Below are 22,028 nucleotides of genomic sequence, written 5' to 3'. Positions count from 1 at the left end.
GAGACGGTTTTGGGTCAAAGCCCTGCATCAGGTCTGAGAGTCAAAGGTGTTTCATTGTCACACCTACCGGCAACAGAACAATTGCTCGATGCAGCTTTACGGGCCCATTAATAACACATAAATAGACAATGATCAATTATATAATAAAGTAATCATTAATAATACCAAGTAACCGGACCATTCTAATGTAAAAGCGAATTACACAGTGCAACCAAAACAAGTAGATTAGAGTTGCTGAAGTGGTATTGTGGTTAATGTTATGCAGTGTTCAGAAGCCTAATGTTGCTGGGAAGAAGCTATTTTTTAATCCTGGAGGTCATTGTTCTCGGGCTCCTGTACCACCTTTCTGCTGGGAGTCACAAGATGGGAGCATAGCTATGGTGGTGTGGGTCTTTGATATTAGCTGCCTTTTTGTGACAATGCCTTCCTTTGGTGGGGAGGTCATGTACCACTGATGGACTGGGCGTTGTCTGCTGCTTTCTGAGGCCCCCTGGGCATTCAAGTTCCTGAACCAGGCCATGGTGCAATCAATCAGGTCTCTGGGCCACGAGCTGGGAAGTGAAACTAACCTAATGTTCACTTTTAGCCAACAAGGTAGAAAGAAAAGAGCAAAGAAATTACATTGAATTTTGCTGTCTGATTAAGAAGATCTAATGTTTAGATTCCTTATATTTATTCTCAAAACGTTGCAGTTGGATGTTGATATACTTCTGAGCTTAATGTTTCTGAACTTTGAAGAATAATTTTTAACAAAGACTTTAAAATGTTCTAACCTATCCTCTGACTGGTGAAACTAAAATTTACTAAATTGTTTCCAGGGAGAAACTCCTTTAGGGCTGGCCCAGCAAAACAGAAATCCTTGGATAATCCGTTGTTTGATTGATGCAAATGTGCACAGAAGTAGAAGTCATTTTTTGACAAAATCTCTCAAGAATTTTGAAAAGTACAAGGTAGGAAATCAAGAATATTTTCTTGTGAATGGGTTTTGATTCCAGGTATGTATTGTTCTATAGTGTATTTAATCATATAGTGCTAAGTTGTTTTATTACTCCAGCATTTTGTGTCCTATGGGTGTATTAACGAACATCTGCAGTTCGTTTCTACACTAAAATATTGTGCAGGCTAGAAATCTGCAGTGAAGATAGAAAATGCTAGAAACATTGTAGTGCAGTGGGCAGACTTGGCTCCAGAGCATCATGTTCAGTCCTGACTTCAGGTGTTCTTGATGTGGAGTTTGCACATTCTCCCCGCCACTGCATCTCTTTCTGCTGGGTCTCTGATTTCCTCCTGTAAATTCCACATTCATATGGATAAGTTGCAAAAGAACAAAGAAAGAGCAGACAGGCACTCGAAGGAATAAATTGCCAGCCCACAGTTGAATAAGGACTGGGTGATTGGGGCTGATTAAATTGCTCTGTGAGAAGCTGTCATAGTCCTGATGGGCCAAATGCCCACCGCCTGATTCATAGTAAGCACCAAACCAGCAACATAGTTAACTTTTATTTTTCGTAACTGAAATGATCTGGTAGGATGTTGAGAGGAAGGGCAATTAGAGATGCACTATGAAGTGTTGGTCTTGTCTGTGATGCTCACACCCTGTGAATAAATAAATGAAAAAGCATTGTTTCACTTGCCCTACTCAAATTCCCCAGAATTCGATCCAATGCGATGCCCTCCCTCTGAGTGGAACATTTGCTGATAAAACCAGTTCTCTCTGACCCCTTATCAGAATCCCTTTCTTTCTTGGCCTTTCACCCCTTCATTTTCCTGTCATGCATTAGAATTCTGAAGACCGAAATATAAAGAAGAATAATGTTGACTGATTTGTCTTTTTGAACCGTAGCTTCTCCTGTTATTTGTGATGGCAGTGGGAGTGATATGGGTGACGGGCTACATAGCAGACATGGAATCTGACTCCTGGCTTCTGAAAGGAATATTGTTCGTTTCCACTTGGTTCATAATACAGCTTGTAGTAAGGTAGGTGTCTGCATTGGCACATGTATCTCAATTCTCTAATGGTCCTTTCATTTCTATTCATTCTTTTCTGGAATACGATGTCTCTGGTAATTCATTCCAACATTCATTCCTTTAGACTTTAGAGAAACAGCGTGGAAACAGGCCTTTCAGCCTACCAAGTCTGTGCCGACCAGCGATTCCCATACACGAACACTATCCTCCACACATTTCCAATTTCCAATCTTTACCAAATCCAAATAACCTAGGTCTTTGGAGTGTGGGTAGAAACTGGAGCACCTGGAGAAATCCCACGTTGTCACAGGGAGAATGTACAAACTCTGACCGACAGCACTCGTAGTTAGGATCGAACCCTAGTCTCCGGCATTGTAAGGCAGCAACTCTACCGCTGCACCACTGTGCTGCCCTAAATTTATTTCCCCGCATCCGTAACTATACAATGGTTACCCAACTTTATGTTTCGTGATAGTATAGTGGGGCAAAAGCTGTGAAATACCGAGCAATACCCGAAAGGTTAAGACTTAAGCCATATCCATTCATAACAATTGTTTGTTATTTGTTGTTTTGAGTGTTATGATTCATTTCAAGCTTTTGATATAATTTGTTTCTAAAGTATTGCTGATATATTTTGAATCTGGGGAATCTACTTTGATGTGAAACACTGGGTGCTGGAAGTGTGAAATGAAATAAAATAATGGAAATCTGCAGCACATGAGGCAGCAAGTGAAAAAAGCAGTTAACATTGTGAATCAAGGATCTTTCTTTGTAAAGCATGAATTGAGATGGATCCAGGATCCCCCAATAAATTTTTAAACATTTATTCATCCATGTGCCTATTGATTCATAATGGATCATGCTGCATAAGCATTGATGAATTACTTTTGTGCACTTAACTATCAGAAGTAATTTCACAATGGATCATATTTCCCAAAAGAAAATTAAAATTAAACTTTGCATTCTTTTGATACCTTGGCACAATTTCTTAATTAATGGGCTTCACAAAACCACTTAAAAAAGAAGTTTTTAAATATTTAAATTTATATTTTCGGTGAAATTGTTTTGGACTACGCACATATACGGTGATGCTTGTAAAACAAATAATTGCCAGTGATATTTCAAAACTATATTGTATATGCGGATCATTCCACCCTGGGAAGAGAATATTGTGGAATTCTTTGCCACAGATGGCTGTGGTGGCAAAGTCAGTGGATATATTTAAGGAAGAGATAGATAGATTTTTGATTTGTAAGGGTGTCAGAGATTATGGGGAGAAGGGAGAAGAATGGGTTTTGGAGGGAGACATAGATCAGCCATGATTGAATGGCAGAGTGGACTTTTTGAGCACTCCTGTCACTTATGATCTGATGATTGACTTGAATTGGTACAGTTCAATTAATCTGCATGACTTGTTGGAAGTAAGATTTTAATGTTGAGCAACTTGATTACTAAATTAAGTACAGAATATAACAATGAACTAAGTAATCTTCCACAAAACAATTTTAATCGAGCTAGTATTTTAAGTTTACAAATGTAACCAGAGCCTCTTGATTTTTGTGATGGGAAAACACATCTTTCAGTGGCTCTTAATTGTCAATTTTTATGCATCTAATCTTCTAATTTTGCTTGCATAAATGGAAAAGAATGTTATTGTATATTACTGTCAGGTCTTGATTCTGACACCTGAAATTACTGGGAGCTTGAATTAGTGAAATGTTAATCAGGATCGATCATAGAAAGTTATCTCTGAAGTGCAATGACTCCTATAAGGTACCAACAAAACCAGATGAAATTGTAAATTTGTTAATATTGAAACCATGGGTTTTAGTTTTAGTTTAGAGATCCAGCATGGAAATATGTCTTCAGGCCCAGTGAGTCCACACTGGTCATTGATCACTCATTCACGCTAATTCTACGTTATTCCACTTATCCACTCTCGACACACAAGGGGCAATTTAATGATGGTAATATTGGACATCCTGCATGTCTTTGGGGATGTTGGAGTAAACTAGAACACCTGGAGGAAGCCCATGTGGTCACACAGGAGAACGAGCAAACTCCGCACAAACAGCACCCCAGGTCAGGATTGGACCCAGGTCTCTGGTGCTGAGGCAGCAGCTGCATCACTGTACTGCCTTCAATATGGACTTGAAATATGTTTTGCTGAGCACACTTTGCTGATCAGTTCCGTGTCACTGTGTAACCAGGAGAGGGCAGTGTTTCTTCAAGTATTGCAGAATCAGGAGACCATCTGAATTTTTTAATTATTATTTCAATTGTGGCTATTGACAATGGAACAACTAGCAGTTCAATATAAATGCAGATTATAGCATATTTTCTTAATCATATGATCCACATAAAGTATTTATTCATATCCAAGGTTGGTGGATTTGCCAAAGGGAAGATTCCACTGTTGTGGAAGATTCAGATGAGACTCATTGCTCGATTGCTTTGTGGTGGAGGATATTTCCATGGTCAGAGGAATCAGAATAAGGGATGAATTTTTTTGAATGGAATTGAGGAGAAATTTCTTTTCAGAGTTATTGATAATTCTTTCGGATTCCCTGCCCTGGAGTGTTGTGGAAGCACCCTTGTTGAGTTGATTCAAAACTGAGGCTAATTAGATTTTTTGATATAAAAAGAAACGAGGGATGTCAAAATAGTGCAGGAAAATAGAGCCAAGGCAGAAGATCAGCCATGACCTTAATGAAGGGTGGAGCAGATTGAAGGGCTGAGTAGCCTTTTGTTTGTTTCTAATATTAATCTGAAAGGAGATAAATGAAAAATATGGCTAAATTATTCACAAACCATTAAAAGAATGCTCTTTTTAAATTGGTTATCTATACTAATCAGCGTGTATGCTTCCTTGCTACCATGGCAGTTCAACTGAACCACACAGAACAACAAATCCAAATGGACTCGCAAAATGTATCCACAAGCTAAGAAGGAAAATAAGCTAATTTTCCAGAGGTCATCATAGTCCTGGATGAGCAATCCTGCATCGCTGTAGAAACCTGATAAAGCAAAGCATGTGGTTGAGATTAGGCACTTGTGTGCAACGGAGGGGTATGACATCTTCATAAGAGCAGAGTAAAAGACTGACAGAAAAAGATGAAGAAAATTGACATTCAATAACTCATGGTTTAATTTTTGTTTTCTTCCATAGACGGTTTGTGAGCGTGCAGACATTTAACAACATTCCATTGGCATTTTTAACCGCGTCGATCTTTTTGATGATCATTACGTGGTTCGTACGGTTCTTGCCTGATATCCTTTTTATTAATCCCAGTATGAAAAGAGTGACCTCAGATTGAAAATAATTTCAGTCAATGGCAAAATAATATTCAAAAGTTTCTCAATGCCTAGATGTGTATTGTGCCCTCCATTTACGGTCTGATCAGAGTTCTGCTGTGGATGTTATTTAATCACCCAGAATTGAACAGCTTTACTCTGTTTTTGGAGTCTCCAATGCCTTAGATCAGATGGTCTGAGACACTGCCCCAAACTATCAGTAAATGCATCTTGGGACCAGCTGCCAGAAATATGGTCATAGAATCACACAGTGTGGAAACAGGCCCTTAGCCCAACTTGCCCATATTAACCAACCTGCCCCATCTACACTAATCCCACCTGCCTGCGTTTGCCTCATCCCTCTAAACCTATCCTGTCTCAATTGCAAGAGAATGGTCTGAACTGTCTTTCCTTTAAATCTGTAGGAGAGTGTCTGCCTCCTTTCAATACTTTTGGATAATGTCTGCGGACAGTTTTGAGAATTCTCCATACTGGGAGCGATTTAAGGAAACACCATTTCAACAACCCATCGTGGAAGGCATTTGGGAGTGGGCGATATATGCTGCTCTGCAGTCAAAACGCACGTCCAATAAGTTCAAGAATAGATGAGCAATCTCATGGGAACAGACATAAGGGGCTGAGTGGCCAACTTCAGCTCCTAATTAATATCCTAGCCAAGGACACACTTTGAGTAAGAATTTGTTGAAGCTCTATATTTATTGTATTATTTAGCAAAACTTTGGCGGTGTCAACCGGACTAGATATTTTAATTATGTGTCCCTTTATGCAAGAACAGAAGTATTTTCTGTATTAATATATATTTTATCCTTGCAAGAGAAGTATCATTTCTGCAAGAACCGCTTTTACAAATGACTCCAATTTACTTTAGTCCTTCCCATAACTAGACCTCATAACCCTTGTAATGTTTTGCTTGACCAGTAACAGTATTCATTTAACTAGACTGCAGTCAAACAGAATATTGGATTGTATTCTCCAGTTAATTGGAATTGATCACTGGCTCGCCTTGTGCCGCCCAACATAAACTCAATGGGTTGTGTGGCATCCTGTGTTGCAGTGATTCTATGATCTGCTATTGCTAGGTAGAATACACTGGACGGCTTGCCTGTAACTATGTAGAGCATGCAACGAAAAAGCTTTTCACTGTACCTCGATACACATGACTATAATAAAATAAACTACCAGTGGTTAATTGGAAGACTGAGTCCAACGCTGGGTTGAATTGTGCACGTACTGGTGTCTGTATGGAACTCTGATGTCTGATCACTGGTCCTAAATATTTGGTTTGCATAAAATATTTTTTTCATCATTGTTTGTAATGCTATCATAGATTTGGCACTGAACTGCATTTAAACTAAATCTAAACCTTTATTCTAAAATTATTTCATTTTCAATAGTTTTCTCAATCATGTTTCTGTCAATAATAAGTCTCATTTTGTTTGATTTATAATGTATTGATTATAAATTTGCTCTTTGTTTTGTCTGATATGTCTGTATGCTGCAGTGAGTAATGATTGACTTTTCCTATGTGTATGATTTAAATGTCCTTTATCAATTAAAAAATTTGTGGGCATATCCTTGATTTGCAAATGTTTTCTTCCACAAAAGATGGCTTTTAAATATTTGTTTTCTGATTATTTACGGCATATTAGAATATATTGTCTACTGAAAATTCCTTAACTAAGCTTACATCTACCTTATTCAGAGTTTCAGATTCCATTTGCTGTCAGCATAACAGGTTGCATCTATTACTTCTATAAAACCTGGTCAGTAGGCCCAGGATATATAAAGACTTCGGAGGAAGAGAAGAAAAAGGTAACCATACATGAGAATTAACTTTTCTGAAAAGATGTTAGACAATAAGAGTGCTCAGTTTCTTTTGTTTGTGCCCTGATTTTTTCATTCCATTCTCTTAGTGACTTGCGTTTTGTTTTCTAACTCTTTACCTTAGTCAAAGAAGTAAAAATAAAATTGAATGTGACTTTTAACATTAAAATATAAAGATTATGACCGCTGGTTTAATGCGTAATTTGTCTTTTAAAATAACGGGATTGCCAATGTAGCAGAGGGAGAAAAGACCTTTCATGCCGTATCTAAGAATACTTTTCAGACAGTAAAATAGAAATGCAAATAGACCAGAGAGATCTGGGTACCTATGTCTTTGCTACAGATGAAGCTCAAATTGATGCAACAAAAATCCAATGACTTGGTTTACACTGAGGTAAGTTATACTTTCAGTGTTGGCTGCTTCATTGAGTAACATTCTTGTATGAATCAGGAAGTTGTGGTTCCAAGTCTTGATCACCAACATCTCAGTGCAGCATGGTTGAAATGCTACATGGTCAGATGTGCATGAATTTGGACGAGATGTTGATCTGAGAGCCGTTTGTTTTCATAGTTGGGTGTACAAAGTGCAATGCTGTTATTTCAAGGAAAAATAGGTGAATTATGACATGTCCCCTGCCCACTATTTATCTTTCAATTGAATATATGAACATTCAAATTAGGAGCAGGAGTTGACAACTCAGTCACTTGGAATCTGTTCCCCTATTCAATGAGGTTATAGCTGTTTGTAACCTCAACTCTGTATTCTCATTCCCTGCAGCATCTCTTCTAACTGGTTTGCAAGACTACATTTACTTAGTGTTAAAAATATAAACACTCTCCTTTTACCACCCTTTGAGGAACCATTTCCAAGACTGACAAACTGCAGAGAAAGTTTTGCCTAATCACAATCTTAAATGTGTGAGCACTTATTTTGAAATGTTGACTCATAAGTTCATGTCATGGAAGCAGAACTTTGGTGGTGTCAACCGGACTAGATATTTTAATTATGTGTCCCTTTATGCAAAAGCAGAAGTATTTTCTGTACTTGGGTAACTGTGACCCGGCCCATTGAGACTACTTCACCATTCAATCATGGCTGATCTATCTTTCCCTCTTATCTGGTATTTGACATTTCCAGCCTGTGAAGATGATTCTGACTGTCTACCCTCTTTATGTATCAACATTTAAAATATTTCTATCAGGTCTCCCCTCGACCCCTGGATGTCCAGCGAAAACAACACAAGTTTGCCCAACTTCTTGTAGCTAATACTACCTGATCCAAGCATCATCCTGGTAAACCTCTTCGGCATCCTCTCCAAAGCCTCCACATCCTTCCTGTGATGAGATGACAATTTTTCATGTCATCAGTAAATTTAGCAACCATGTCTTTTGCACCTTTGTTCAAATCATTTCGGTAATTTGTTTATAGTTGAAGACCGTACAAGGCAAACCAGTCATTACATTTTGGTGTACACATAAACGACCCATGTGTGCCTATTATTTTTCCTTTTGGCCATCCAATCGTCTATCCAATTTGTTACCACCTTGAGATTTTATTTTCTGCAAAGACTTTTGATGCGGCAAATACATCATAAATTCAGACCATCCAATTATTAGCATGTTTTTCTCTGGCACATTGTTATATGCAAATTGATAGTAGCATTTTCAACACAGAAAATTCAGAAAGTACTTCAGGATATCTGACCAAAAGGGATGTGAAAGGTGCTAATCTGTTTTCCTTTATCGTTTAGCCTGAATGTATATGCTTCTACGATTTATTCTATGCCAAATAAACTAATACAAGATAAAATAACGTAGGCAATGTATAGAAACATAGAAAATAAGTGCAGGAGGAGGCCATTTGGCCCTTTGAGCCAGCACCGCCATTCAATGTGATCATGGCTGATCATCCACAATCAGTAACCTGTGCCTGCTTTCTCCCCATATCCCTTGATTCCACTAGCCCCTCGAGCTCTATCTAACTCTCTTTTAAATTCATTCAGTGAATTGGCCTCCGCTGCCTTCTGTGACAATTATGTTTGATATTCTTTAACAATTATGTTTGAAATCTGTTTTAGAATGTTGATTACATTTATGCTCCTAACCTTATTTTTCAGACTGTTGTCGCACTTGCAGAAGCTGATTGCCTGGACCCAAGGATTTTCTGCACTTTGTGTCTTGTAAGTGATCATCTTTGTTAAATGGTTTACTGACAAATGGTTTACTGCCAAACGATTCTTCAATAGAATTAATCTGGCTTAATGGCAATTTTATATTTGTATCCAAAAGTACAATTATTATTGAGGCAAATTATTTTCAAAACACTCTTTACGTTAAATATTGGCAATTTCTACTTCGTGCAACAATTCTTTTGCAGTTGAGTTGCCTTTCCTTCTCTCTACCTGCTTATCTCTCAAGATTTTACTTTCATTCAAACATTACCTTCTAATCCAGAGTGAAGGATGTACATTCATACTCTTTGCACCCCTCCCATATTTTTCTTTGTGTACTAGCACCTTGGCTACATAACATTTATTTAATCTTAGAGCAACATGCCATTTAAAAAATATTTGTTTGACCTCACTTTGTTAGTTCTCTGATCGTACAAGTACCAACTCATTTACAAATACACTTGCATGCGATAGATTGGGAACTGTGTTATTTGGTTTACACAATATCTATTATGGTGGTGTTAGCTCAGTTTATCAGATTGATCATAACAGGGAAACACAGAAAAAGACTATAAGCTCTTGTATTTTCCTCATCTTCAGAAAACAAAAGAGTAAACTGTTGGATCCTATAACTATAAACTGACAGATTTATTCGTGGAAATTAAATGATAGTGTCAAATGTCTCTTCTAATATAAAATGCAAATCTAAACAATGAATGACTGTAATTTATAACAACTAGCCTCTGTGTGACATAACCACACAACTGCAAGAGAAAGTTATAGTTTAAAGCTTCACTAGATGCAGGAGTTTCCAATCAGCCTTAGTCATAACTGTTATCTTATCTCTTTGTCACATCCCTGTGCTAAACGTTATCCCTTGATTCTTTTAATATGCAAACATCTGTTGATCTCCAAGAAAAATTGAATATTACCCTGTTTAAACTTCAGAATTAGTTACAACTCATTATTAAGTTAGTAATCAAAGAGAAAGAGACATTTTCCTGTTTAAACTTCAGAATTAGTTACAACTCGTTATTAAGTCAGTAATCAAAGAGAAAGAGACATTTTTCTTCCTAAAAAAACTTCTGTCAGTGTGTCTCTTAGATTCATTGGATGGTCAACAGCAAGTACATTTGTGGGAACAAGACTTAGAGTTTTCAAATATAATTTGACTCAACCCCTAACCACATGTGGGGCTTCTAGCTTTTTGCAGTAATTATCCTCAAAATGCCACTGCTTAACAAAACCATGTTCGTGATTGTAGTAATTTTCAACTGTGATCCTTCTATTTCCCTTGATTTTTATGATGCCTGTTGTACAGTCTGAATGTATATGATTTTTGCAAAAATAAATGTTTGCTTTATAAAATATTTTCAGGTCCGGAAACCTCTCCGATCTAAGCACTGTCCCATTTGCGACTGCTGTGTGGCCAAGTATGATCATCATTGTGTTTGGATCGCAAGCTGTATTGGTGAGTCATCTTTTGTTACAAGAGGCATTCTCAATGACTATCATTTGCAAGCACTTGGACTTCTGAACGATAGTTGTAGAAATAATTTAAGCTAAAAATGTCCCATTGGCCTTCAAGTAGAAACCAGTGAGATGCTGCAATTTTCATTATCGGAGAATAACTGAATAATTCAAACTTCACTGGTCGTTACCCCTGAGTTACAAGGTGGACGCTTCCAGGAACCGGTCTTGTTTGAACTGTAGTAACATGGTTAAGGTTAGGTCAGCTCAAGTATGGTTTTCTAGCTGATCTTGTCCCTTCTGTATGGGGATTGCATAATGGTAGCTGATGCTCTTCTACATTAATCTCCAAACTATTTGCATTGTTTGCTTTTCGTTGCACTTAATAAATTGTTAAATTATAGTTATTCTTTAAAATCCAGTTGTACTTGGATATATCAAGAATGTGCAGTGAGCAAGTTATTTCTAAGTTAGAATGCAGATGAAAATCCTATTATTTAAGGAACCAAAGCACTCAAGTTTCTTGTGGTATAGTTTATGTGACATCCAGTGTCAGTTTGTTTCTTAAGTCTAGTCTATTTTATTTTCTCTGCCTCACATGAATGTCTTGCCAATGTGTTTACAAACCTGTTGTGTTGCTGCTGCAAGTAAGAATTTCATTGTTCTGTTTCTGGACCCACAATAGTAAAACACTCTTGACTCTCTCTCCTCTCTTGGCCTTTCTATCATAATCATCATCTGGGAGGTTTGGGTAGTCACAATGCTGAATCTGTGTAGCACCAGTGAAGCTACTTCCATCAGCACAAATCAAAATGCAAACCCACTCTAACCAGCATTCCAAAGACGTACAGGTTTGTAGGTTAATTGGCTGGGCAAATGTTTAAAAAATTGTTCCTAGTGGGTGTAGGATAGTGTTAATGTGCGGGGATCGTTGGGCGGCGCGGACCCGGTTGGCCGAAGGGCCTGTTTCTGCGCTGTATGTCTAAAAAAAAATCTAAAAATCATTCCCTTGTCATTTGCTACAAAACTTGACAAAGATTTGCAGATGCAGCCCCGTTAAATGGTTTGATTACGATATTTTAAATTTTAAGTAATTCTAATCACAGAGGAATCAGGGTGTATATATATATATTTTTTGAGGTGTATATCTATTCTAATTTCTTTTACCATAACATTATACCTTGTGCGTTTTGCACTATTTGTAGCCCAGGGCCCTTTTAGTTGTGCTTGTCTGAAGTAGAACTCCATACTTATTAATCTTCCAAGATACAGCATGAGTCTTCATTACCACTGAAATACAATGTTGGGTTGTCTAGTTCTTTGGGTTAGGTCCAAATACATTTTTTGGGGGGGATATTTTGTTTTCGAAAACTGGGTTGGTTAAGACATTTTGCAATTTAAGTAATGATGTTAATCAGTTTCTTTTGTCTGATTGTAGAACTGATTTAAAAAAAAAAATTGTTGCCATTTTGGAGCCTCTTATGATACTCTTGGAAAAACAAAATTCTATACACAATATTAAAGTTTGTAAAAAGAAAAGAAAATGCATTAAAATTGTTAAGATATATTTACTTAAGGTTTCAAAGGAAAACAATCTACTTATGAATAATATCAAAATGTTACAGTTATTTCCTTTGTCACAGAATGTTTTTGCTTCACAAAACAGGTGCTTGGAATCAGCGATATTTTGTTAGCTTCCTGTTTTTCCTGTTCACATTCATTCTCTGGATGAGCTATGGAACATTTGTGCGTAAGTGACATTCTTCCGGAGTCCTATTGCCTTTCAAAAATCAAGACTGTAATTTAAAAATATAATTGAATTATATTTTCTTGCATGTTTATGTGCCTGTTGTCTTGCACTAAAGGCAAAAAATCTTAATGACACAATTTGTGCAAGATTCATTTTCTTATCAAATTACCAAAAAGGACCAAACAATATCAGCTTGGTCACGCTTAGATGACAAACAAATACACACTCTAATGTAGACACAAAAAGCTGGAGCAACTCAGTGGGGCAGGCAGCATCTCTGGAGAGAAGGAATGGGTGACACTTCGGGTCGAGACCCCTCTTCAGAAGAGGGGGGGTCTGAATGGGGTTCTCGACCTGAAGCGTCACCCATTCCTTCTCTTCAGAGATGCTGCCTGCCCCGCTGAGTTACTCCAGCTTTTTGTTTATCTTCGGTTTCAACCAGCATCTGCAGTTCCTTTCTACACACACTCTAATGTGTTTGATTTAGCTCAAGAAGAACACATTTCCCTTGTCCTTGACTGGTTTGTTCTGTGTACAAGATTGATGATGGTCCTTGTGCATGTTCCTCAATGCCTTGAATAGGAAGGTTCACAGCATTGGTGAGGAACCTTTTAATATTTCATTAAATATATTTGTTATTAGTACTTCTCTTTCTTGAAAGTGATTTTTTTTAAAAATCTAAGTTTATTGGTTCTTGTACATTGCATCCGGTGTGGGGGGGGTAGCAGGAGAATCAAAGGGAATTGATGGGCATGTGAAAGGAAATGGGAGGTAAAGTGGGTGTATGGAACTGATAGGTGTGCTCGGAGAACTAGTATAACTCGATGAGCCAAATGGTTACCTCCTGTGTCATGAAGAAATATTGGTAGAGAGGTCAGGGTGCATATCTATTAGAATTATTTATTTATTCACAAAATGCTGGAGTAACTCAGCAGGTCAGGCAGCATCTCAGGAGAGAAGGAATGGGTGACGTTTCGGGTCGAGACCCTTCTTCAGACTGATGTCAGGGGGGCGGGACAAAGAAAGGATATAGGTGGAGACAGGAAGATAGAGGGAGATCTGGGAAGGGGGAGGGGAAGAGAGGGACAGAGGAACTATCTAAAGTTGGAGAAGTCGATGTTCATACATTATTTAATACATATGTAAATTATTTATTTACATTGCATTTACTGGTTTAATTTAACTTTGGGATTATTAATCAGTTGATAAATGTACTGTTGGATATTTGGAAAATTAATTATATGGAGTTGATCAGATCAAAAGAATATTTGAGTGAGGGAATAAGATACAAGAGGACAATAGGTGCAGGAGTATGCCATTCGGCCCTTTGAGCCAGCACCACCATTCAATGTGATCATGGCTGATCATTCTCAATCAGTACCCCGTTCCTGACTTCTCCCCATACCCCCTGGAGGAGTTGGTCATATAACTTCTCAAACCTGCCCTGTCAAAATATTCACTGAGACCTGAGTAAGAGAAAAGCAGCAACTTTATTGTTAACAGAGCTCTGGGAGAAGAGTCAAGACCCCGCAGTCTGTGAGCACCTTCTCCCCAAGTGATCCTTACAGATGGTTTATATATATTTTATTATCAAACAGCGGCAGGTGTTTACATTATCTGGGTGAGGGGCTAGTAAACCCCTTAGTAACTTTATCATGTTTTTCAGTCATTGTGGCTCAAACCGTATCGATATTTTGGCTATTACAGACATTCAGTATCTGGCCTTGTGACTTAGCTATGCACCATTCACTACTTGACATTTAGCCAACAAAGTCAATGTTCACTAAGCATGTTGCAGTGACCACATAGTCAATTATCCCGACATCCTCTCTGGTTTCGAAATTTACTCCAACAGTTTGTGACTGGTTATTTAAGCTCCGGATTACTGCTGTATCCATATCCTTTCATTTCTTTTGTCCTCCCTAATCTATCTGTCTCTTAAATCTCTGCAAAAAGTCATAATTGGAGAAATCCAATAATTTGCGTCCCATTTTTCGTCTTCCCCTTCCTAAATGACAAAACCCTTACTCTTGGAATCTTGATCACCACTCTGGAGTCTTCAGTAAGTGGGTCGGAAGACAATAGACAATAGGTGCAGGAGTAGGCAATTCGGCACTTCGAGCCAGCACTGCCATTCAATGTGATCATGGCTGATCATTCTCAATCAGTACTCCGTTCCTGCCTTTCCCCATACCCCCTGACTCCGCTATCCTTAAGAGCTCTATCTAGCTCTCTCTTGAAAGCATCCAGAGAATTGGCCTCCACTGCCTTCTGTGGCAGAGAATTCCACAGATTTACAACTCTGAGTGAAAAAGTTTTTCCTCATCTCCGTTCTAAATGGCCTACCCCTTATTCTTAAACTGTGGTCCCTGGTTCTAGACTCCCCCAACATTGGGAACATGTTTCCTGCCTCTAACGTGTCCAATCCTTTAATAATCTTATATGTTTCAATAAGATCCCCTCTCATCCTAATTTCCAGTGTATACAAGCCTAGTCGTTCCAATCTTTCAACATACGACAGTCCCGCCATTCCGGGAATTAACCTAGTGAACCTATGCTGCACGCCCTCAATAGCAAGAATATCCTTCCTGAAATTTGGAGACCAAAACTGCACACAGTACTCCAGGTGTGGTCTCATTAGGGCCCTGTACAACTGCAGAAGGACCTCTTTGCTCCTTTGCTCAACTCCTCTTGTTATGGCCAACATTCCATTGCCTTTCTTCACTGCCTGCTGTACCTGCATGCTTCCTTTCAGTGACTGATGCACTAGGACACCCAGATCTCGTTGTACGTTCCCTTTTCCTAACTTAACACCATTCAGATAATAATCTGCCTTCCTATTCTTACCACCAAAGTGGATAACCTCACATTTATCCACATTAAACTGCATCTGCCATGCATCCGCCCACTCACACAACCTGTCCAAGTCACCCTGCAACCTCATAGCATCTTCCTCACAGTTCACTCTGCCACCCAGCTTTGTGTCATCTGCAAATTTGCTAATGTTGCTTTTAATCCCTTCATCCAAGTCATTAATGTATATTGTAAATAGCTGTGGTCCCAGCACCGAGCCTTGCGGTACCCCACTAGTCACTGCCTGTCATTCTGAAAGGGACCCATTTATCCCCACTCTTTGCTTTCTGTCTGCCAACCAATTTTCTATCCATATCAGTACCCTACCCCCAATACCATGTGCTCTGATTTTTCCCACTAATCTCCTATGTGGGACCTTGTCGAAGGCTTTCTGAAAGTCAAGGTACACTACATCCACCGGCTCTCCATTTTCCTAGTTACATCCTCAAAAAATTTCCAGAAGATTAGTCGAGCATGATTTCCCCTTCGTAAATCCATGCTGACTCGGCAGGAAGGAACTGCAGATGCTGGTTTACACCGAAGACAGACACAAAATGCTAGAGTAACTCAGCAGAACAGGAAGCATTTCTGGAGAGAAGGAATGGGTCGACCCGAAACATCACCAATTCCTTCTCTCCAGAGATGCTGCCTGTGCCGCTGAGTTACTCCAGCATTTTGCCTCAGTAACATTAGTTGGCCTGAGTTAGCCAGCTATCTGCACAGATCCTAATTGTCAGTATTAAAAGAAAAAAAAACTTTAAATAAATAATTCATAATTTACAGTAGCACTGTCTGTATAATAATTAGTCTGCTCTATTAACTACTGCATTTGGGTTCCTGCATTCAAGCATTTTGGACATGGTGCATTTTAGGAAGTAATCTTTTTCATTTACTCTTGTAGACTGGTCCTCGCATTGTCCAACCAGCTACGAGACGGATGGATTATGGGCACTCCTGACCCAAATTATTTCATGTTCTCCATGGATAGTTTGGATTTTTCTCCTCGTGATATTCCATTCCTCATGGGTTACGTTTCTGTTACTAAACCAGCTCTATCAGGTAATAGTATGGCTTCTGAATGACCCTTGGAAATCAATTTGTACGATGCTAAAGTGCAATAGCATGTCCTATTTCACGGTGGGGCAGAGGGGGGGGGGGGGCAAATTCAATGGTTCAGTGGTACTTTATTGTCACGTGCACTGAGAGACAGTGGAATGCCTTTTGCTTACAGTTCAGTGAAGGTATCACTTTACATAAGCACAATCTTAATTAAGTACAAGTTTATAATAATAGTACGTTGAGACAGCATTCAAAAGTGGGCATAATTTTTCACGATTCAAGTCCAAGTTGTTATAAATGTAGAGTTCTTAAGTGGGTCGTAAAGGCCCGTTGTCCTGGCGACGTTGCAGGATTGGCCTGGCCCAACAAAGTTGTTAGTGTCTTCTACTGCTGCTCTACCACTGTGTGCCGCTGCAGGCCACGTCCGATAGACCTGAAGAAGATGGGGAAAGTTGTGGCCGACCGTCCCCCTTGCCATAAATGATCACCTGAGAATTCTGGCATACAGTAATGCACATGTTATATATTTATGGAAGTAATCCATTTATTGCAGACTTTGATTTTCTTTAAAACCATTCTACTGCAATTATGTGAAGAGTTATCCTCTGGTTCCTGCTAAATGACATCCCAAAAGTGACAATTGGAAGAGTACTTATGCATTACATCGTTGAACAAGTTCTATCTGGATCAGCCATTTGGAAAAAGCAGAACTTTTTTTTCCTCTTTAAAATACTTTCACACAGAGAATAATGTTGTGTATTTAATTTTTGTGCAGCTTGTGATGTTTACATAGTTAATGTGCACCAACTCAATGAAGCAGCCTGTGAAAAAAGTCTTCTGTCGAGAACATTTTGGGATTAGTCTGTGCTTTGAATGGTTTAAGTGCACGAGTTTACAGGATTCTGCCAAGCCTGCACAATCCTGACAGTTCTCTTGATCTGGCTCTGCTGACTGCTGGCTATGTATGAGTGTGTCTGTTCTTTGTTTGGCAAGACTGCTAAAGTTGTAGAATTAAGATCGAGTTTACTGCATTAAGCAGTAATGAGCAAGCAAGATTATGAGGGACCCCTGCCAGACCAAGCAAGATTATGAGGGACCCCTGCCACCCCAGCAACGTACTGTTCCAGCTGCTACGGTCAGGCAAGCGCCTCCGCTGTCACGCTGTGAAAACGGAGAGGATGAGACGGAGTTTCTTCCCACAGGCCATCAGGACTGTTAACTTTTATAACTCCAGGGACTAAATTTTGTCTTCTCTGCATTAACTTTAATTTATACGCTGTAACTGTAATTCTTTTTTTGCACAATCCGCAGGCATTGCCACTTTCATTTCACTGCACATCGTGTATATGTATGTGACAAATAAACTTGACTTGACTTGGTTAAGAGTACAGGGGATGTAATGCAACATCATGGGATAACATCAAATGCTGAATCGCAAACTGAACATTCCAGTTACTTATCAAAACAGTTTAATCATCATTTTTATTTCATGTGTTTTTTAAAATTATGGTTCAAATAAACAAAACAGCCAGACAGCTTAATTTTCTTTTCCATCTAGATTTTGTGCTTGGGTCTAACAACTAATGAACGGCGCAGTCTGATCAAACATGCACATTCTGGACGTCTTGGAATTCGGCAAAATCCATTCAAGTAAGTACATCGCAGTTGTCAAAAAAAATAATATTTATGGTAAATCAATTTCACCCAATTCTAGTGCGATTCTAGTGTAACCTCAGGGGCACATTAAGGCATCCTTTATTCCCATCAGGGAGATAAGAAAGCAACCAGTGGTCCATCTAATAAGGAGAAAATGGAGAGCAGCGGAGTGAAATGGACACTTGACATTTCAGTTCAACTGGAAGAATGGGATGGAAGTAGCTGGCATAAAATGGAGGGGGGACATGAATAGAGATGTGATCGGTGGATACAGATGAGGATGAGTTGATTGGCTGATAAATCAGATGGGAGAAGGAAGAGTGGAGTTAGCCACAGAGTGGAGATTCTACAATGTTGCAGATTGTGGAATCTTGCACTGAAGGAAGGTGAAGAGTGGAATTGAATAAGGATGAGTGATGGTAGATTGTCACAGCACATCACCTCCTAGACTCTGTTGCTATCTCTCCTCGCTCCAACTGATTGATATCTGCCAATTAACCCACTCCTCACCTGAATCCAATGATTGTCTGAAGAAGGATCTTGACCCGAAACAGCACCCATTCCTTCTCTCCAGAGATGCTGCCTGTCCCGCTGAGTTACTCCAGCATTTTGTGTCTACCTTCCACTGATTGCTTGCGAGATACTTCCCCTTTACTCTTTCATTGTAGATGAAGGCTCCCAACCCAGAACGACACCCATCCATTTCCCTCCACAGAAGCTGCCTGTGCAGCTGAGTTCCTCCTGCTGTTTGTTTTCTTTTTGCTACAGATTCCAGCTTCTGCAGTCTCTTGTATCTCCTATCTAATTAGGAAGTTTTGTGGCTACTGTTTTGCTCAAGGTTTTTGTAAACTAAAAACATTATGCATAAATAAGCACTTTATCAGATTCATTAAAGCATTCCAAAAGTGACAATTGCAGAATTTATTTTCTTTTAGCTTAATGTTATAGGATATATCAAATTCAGCCTTTGGAAAAGGTAGATTTTTTTGTGTTTATCCTCCCACCTAGAGAATAACATTTTTATTAATTACATATTCCATGAACCAGATTATACATACCAATGTATCAACTCTGGTTATTTATATAAATCCTGGAATGGTTTAATGGCTTGCGATAGAGAACAAAAAAAACGGCCAACAGAGTCAAGTTGATGTGTTCGTTAAACCATCTCAACGTCCTCCAATTTGCTTTCTAGCCATTTGTTTGAAGGCTGACAAAATGTTTACACGTCTCAATATCGGCCTTAGAAAATTGATAGAGCTGCCATAAAATCTGCAGAAATTGCCCTCAAAGTGACACAATCCCAGGAGTTATGCACAGAGTAATCCATCATTTTGATCTCTTGCCAGCAACTTTTATAATCAGAAGCATATGTACAACCACCATCAAAATAAAAGACACAGCTGTTCCAGAGTATTGCGTAATGTTAAGGGCAGTAATGTTGTGGCTATCAGTCCAGCACAGTGTACACTGACGGGGATACAGAATAGGTAAAGGTCCATTCAGACATTGGGGCAGCACAGTGGCGGCAGTAGAGTTGCTCCCTTACAACACCAGAGACCTGGGTTCGATCCTGACTACAGGTGCTGTCTGTATGGAGTTTGCATGTTTTGCCCATGACCTGTGTGGGTTTTCTCCGGGTGCTCCCGTTTTCTCTCGCACTCCAAAAACGTACAGGTTTGTAGGTTAATTGGCGTTGGTAATTTTTTTGAATTGACCCTATTGTGTATAGGATAGCGTTAGTGCACGGGGATCGCTGGTCGGCGTGGACTTAGTGTTTCCACGCTGTATCTCTAAACTAAACTAAACATTCAATTAATTCCATTCAATACGTGATTTGTGCAACATGTTAATCCCACATGTCACAGATTTTAGAATTGTTAACTAGTTTCAGTTCAGTGATTGCCTTGATCCTCGGGGGTAGGACCAAGACATTCACCAAAGTGAAATTAGGGTTGAGATTATTGGGCACCGCTTTCCACTGTAAAGCGTGGTCGTTGGACACCAGTCCACCAATAATATAATGTCTGCTCCAAGGGAAGGGTGCGGGTTTCATTCCTGTTTTCTCGATGCAGTTGTTCCTGTGTTATGTTACAGGTGAGGGCTAGGCTCAATGAAACATGTAATTGTGTGAGGTTAGATTCCTGATGCATTCAGTAGCGCCCTAGTAGAGCTAGGTTGCAAGTGGAATATAAAGAGGATGCATTATGCTTCTAACCATACCATGGTTTGTGATTAAAATTAATTTGTTATTCATTAATTGCAGTTATGGCTGTTTCCAGAATCTAGTGGACTTCTTCCAGTGCCGCTGTTTTGGTCTGTTTAAACCAAGCAAAGTTGACTGGAGTCAGCTTTACACCATGGGCCTTGATCAGCCAAGAACAACTCAGTTTCAGTTTGTATGATAAGCGTATGGGGGGGGGAATTTGTAATGATTTGTATGTATAGATTTCTTGTTTGCGATGGAAGATAAGAACAGGCAAATGTTTCCTATCAGTTGTCTAATTCATGTACATCTCAGGTGATATGTGATTTCAATAACTTAAATTGTGGTTTTGTTTTAAATGGTTTGAGACATGCTAGGCTTCAAGTAATGGGGTACTTGTCAAAGAGTACAATGTCAGGGGGTAAAATGTAAGTCATATTTGTGAATAAGATTAAAATCAAATTGATACTTTAAATTGTATAAAATTGTACACTTTTTAATGAGATATTTTTGCAATGACCATTTCTTGTTGAGGATAAAATGACTACTTTTATTTCAAAGATAAACCTTCATGTATGATTTGTGTTCTTGGGTATGGACACGCCTGAATTTGTCAACATGTTCCCTCTTGTCTCCAATTGCACCAACACTCAGTCTGTTTTGTCTGTTCAAGAGCTGAGTCAAGAGTGTTTAATTGTCACATGTACTGAAAACAAATTCTTACTTCCAGCAGATTAACAGGTCTGTAAACAAAGTACTCATAGATCATAAGGTCATAAGTGATAGGAGTAGAATTAGGCCATTCAATCATGGCTGATCAATCTCTCCCTCCTAACCCCATTCTCCTGCCTTCTCCCCCATAACATCTGATACCTGTACTAATCAAGAATATATCTATCTCTGCCTTAAAAATATCCACTGACTTGGCCTCCACAACCTTCTGTGGCAAAGAATTCCACATATTCACCACCCTCTGACTAAAGAAATTCCTCCTCATCTCCTTAGTAAAAGAACGTCTTTTAATTCTGAGGCTATGACCTCTAGTCCCAGACTTTCCCACTAGGGGAACCATCCTCTCCACATCCACTCTATCCAAGCCTTTCACTATTCTGTATGTTTCAATGAGGTCCTCCCCCTCATTCTTCTAAACTCCAGCGAGTACAGGCCCAGTGTCGACAAACACTCATCATAGGTTAACCTACTCATTCCTGAGATCAATCTTGTAGATAACATAAAAACCCCAAGGTTAACACAAAAAAGCCTGAAGTCCTCGGTATACAACCAAGACAGTTCATGGTTTGTAGGTTAGTTAGTGTTTGTTCTGTTCAAGAGCCTGATGGTTGTTGGGAAGAAGCTGGAGATCACAGTTTTCAGACTCCTATACCCCCTTCCCGATGGCAGGAGTGAAATGAGAATGTGGCCAGTGTAGTGTGGGTCCTTGATGATGGAGTATATATCATGACGAAGGTTGGAAGTAAAAACATATTTCTTTTAATGTCCCTTTGTCTTTATCCATTCTTGGTTTTGGTCATTGCAGCAACTAAATCTTCAATATTAAAGTACAGCAGATGCTGAAAATCTGAAATAAAGCCAATGTGTTCAGTTCTCCACGTCAGAATTTGAGGAGCGAGAGGGGAGTGACCATTTCAGACTCGTGTCCTGATATGAGAAAGTCATTCACCTGAAACATTAACTGTCTATTTCTCACAGATGAATCTTTAATTTTTAGAAGCATCCACGGGTAATACAAAAATGC

The 22,028-nt window shown here is 39.0% G+C and overlaps 1 protein-coding gene across 1 annotated transcript in view; it reads left to right on the top strand.

Annotated features, from left to right (window-relative positions):
* Positions 1-21,807, top strand: part of zdhhc13 (zDHHC palmitoyltransferase 13) — a 35,637-nt gene extending 13,830 nt beyond the window's left edge. The window contains exons 8-17 of the mRNA XM_078415519.1: positions 819-950; positions 1,844-1,977; positions 5,138-5,240; positions 6,973-7,095; positions 9,225-9,287; positions 10,656-10,749; positions 12,415-12,498; positions 16,253-16,410; positions 17,969-18,060; positions 20,333-21,807. Coding sequence (XP_078271645.1) covers positions 819-950; positions 1,844-1,977; positions 5,138-5,240; positions 6,973-7,095; positions 9,225-9,287; positions 10,656-10,749; positions 12,415-12,498; positions 16,253-16,410; positions 17,969-18,060; positions 20,333-20,471 — 1,122 coding nt within the window. The 3' untranslated portion in view covers positions 20,472-21,807. The remainder of the gene's footprint in view (positions 1-818; positions 951-1,843; positions 1,978-5,137; positions 5,241-6,972; positions 7,096-9,224; positions 9,288-10,655; positions 10,750-12,414; positions 12,499-16,252; positions 16,411-17,968; positions 18,061-20,332) is intronic.
* The last annotated feature ends 221 nt before the right edge of the window (positions 21,808-22,028 follow it).

This window comes from Rhinoraja longicauda, chromosome 18 (genome assembly GCF_053455715.1).
Source record: "Rhinoraja longicauda isolate Sanriku21f chromosome 18, sRhiLon1.1, whole genome shotgun sequence".
NCBI lineage: Eukaryota > Metazoa > Chordata > Chondrichthyes > Rajiformes > Arhynchobatidae > Rhinoraja > Rhinoraja longicauda.
The sequence above is the reverse complement of the archived record's forward strand: the minus strand, read 5'-3'. Positions and strand labels throughout refer to the sequence as shown.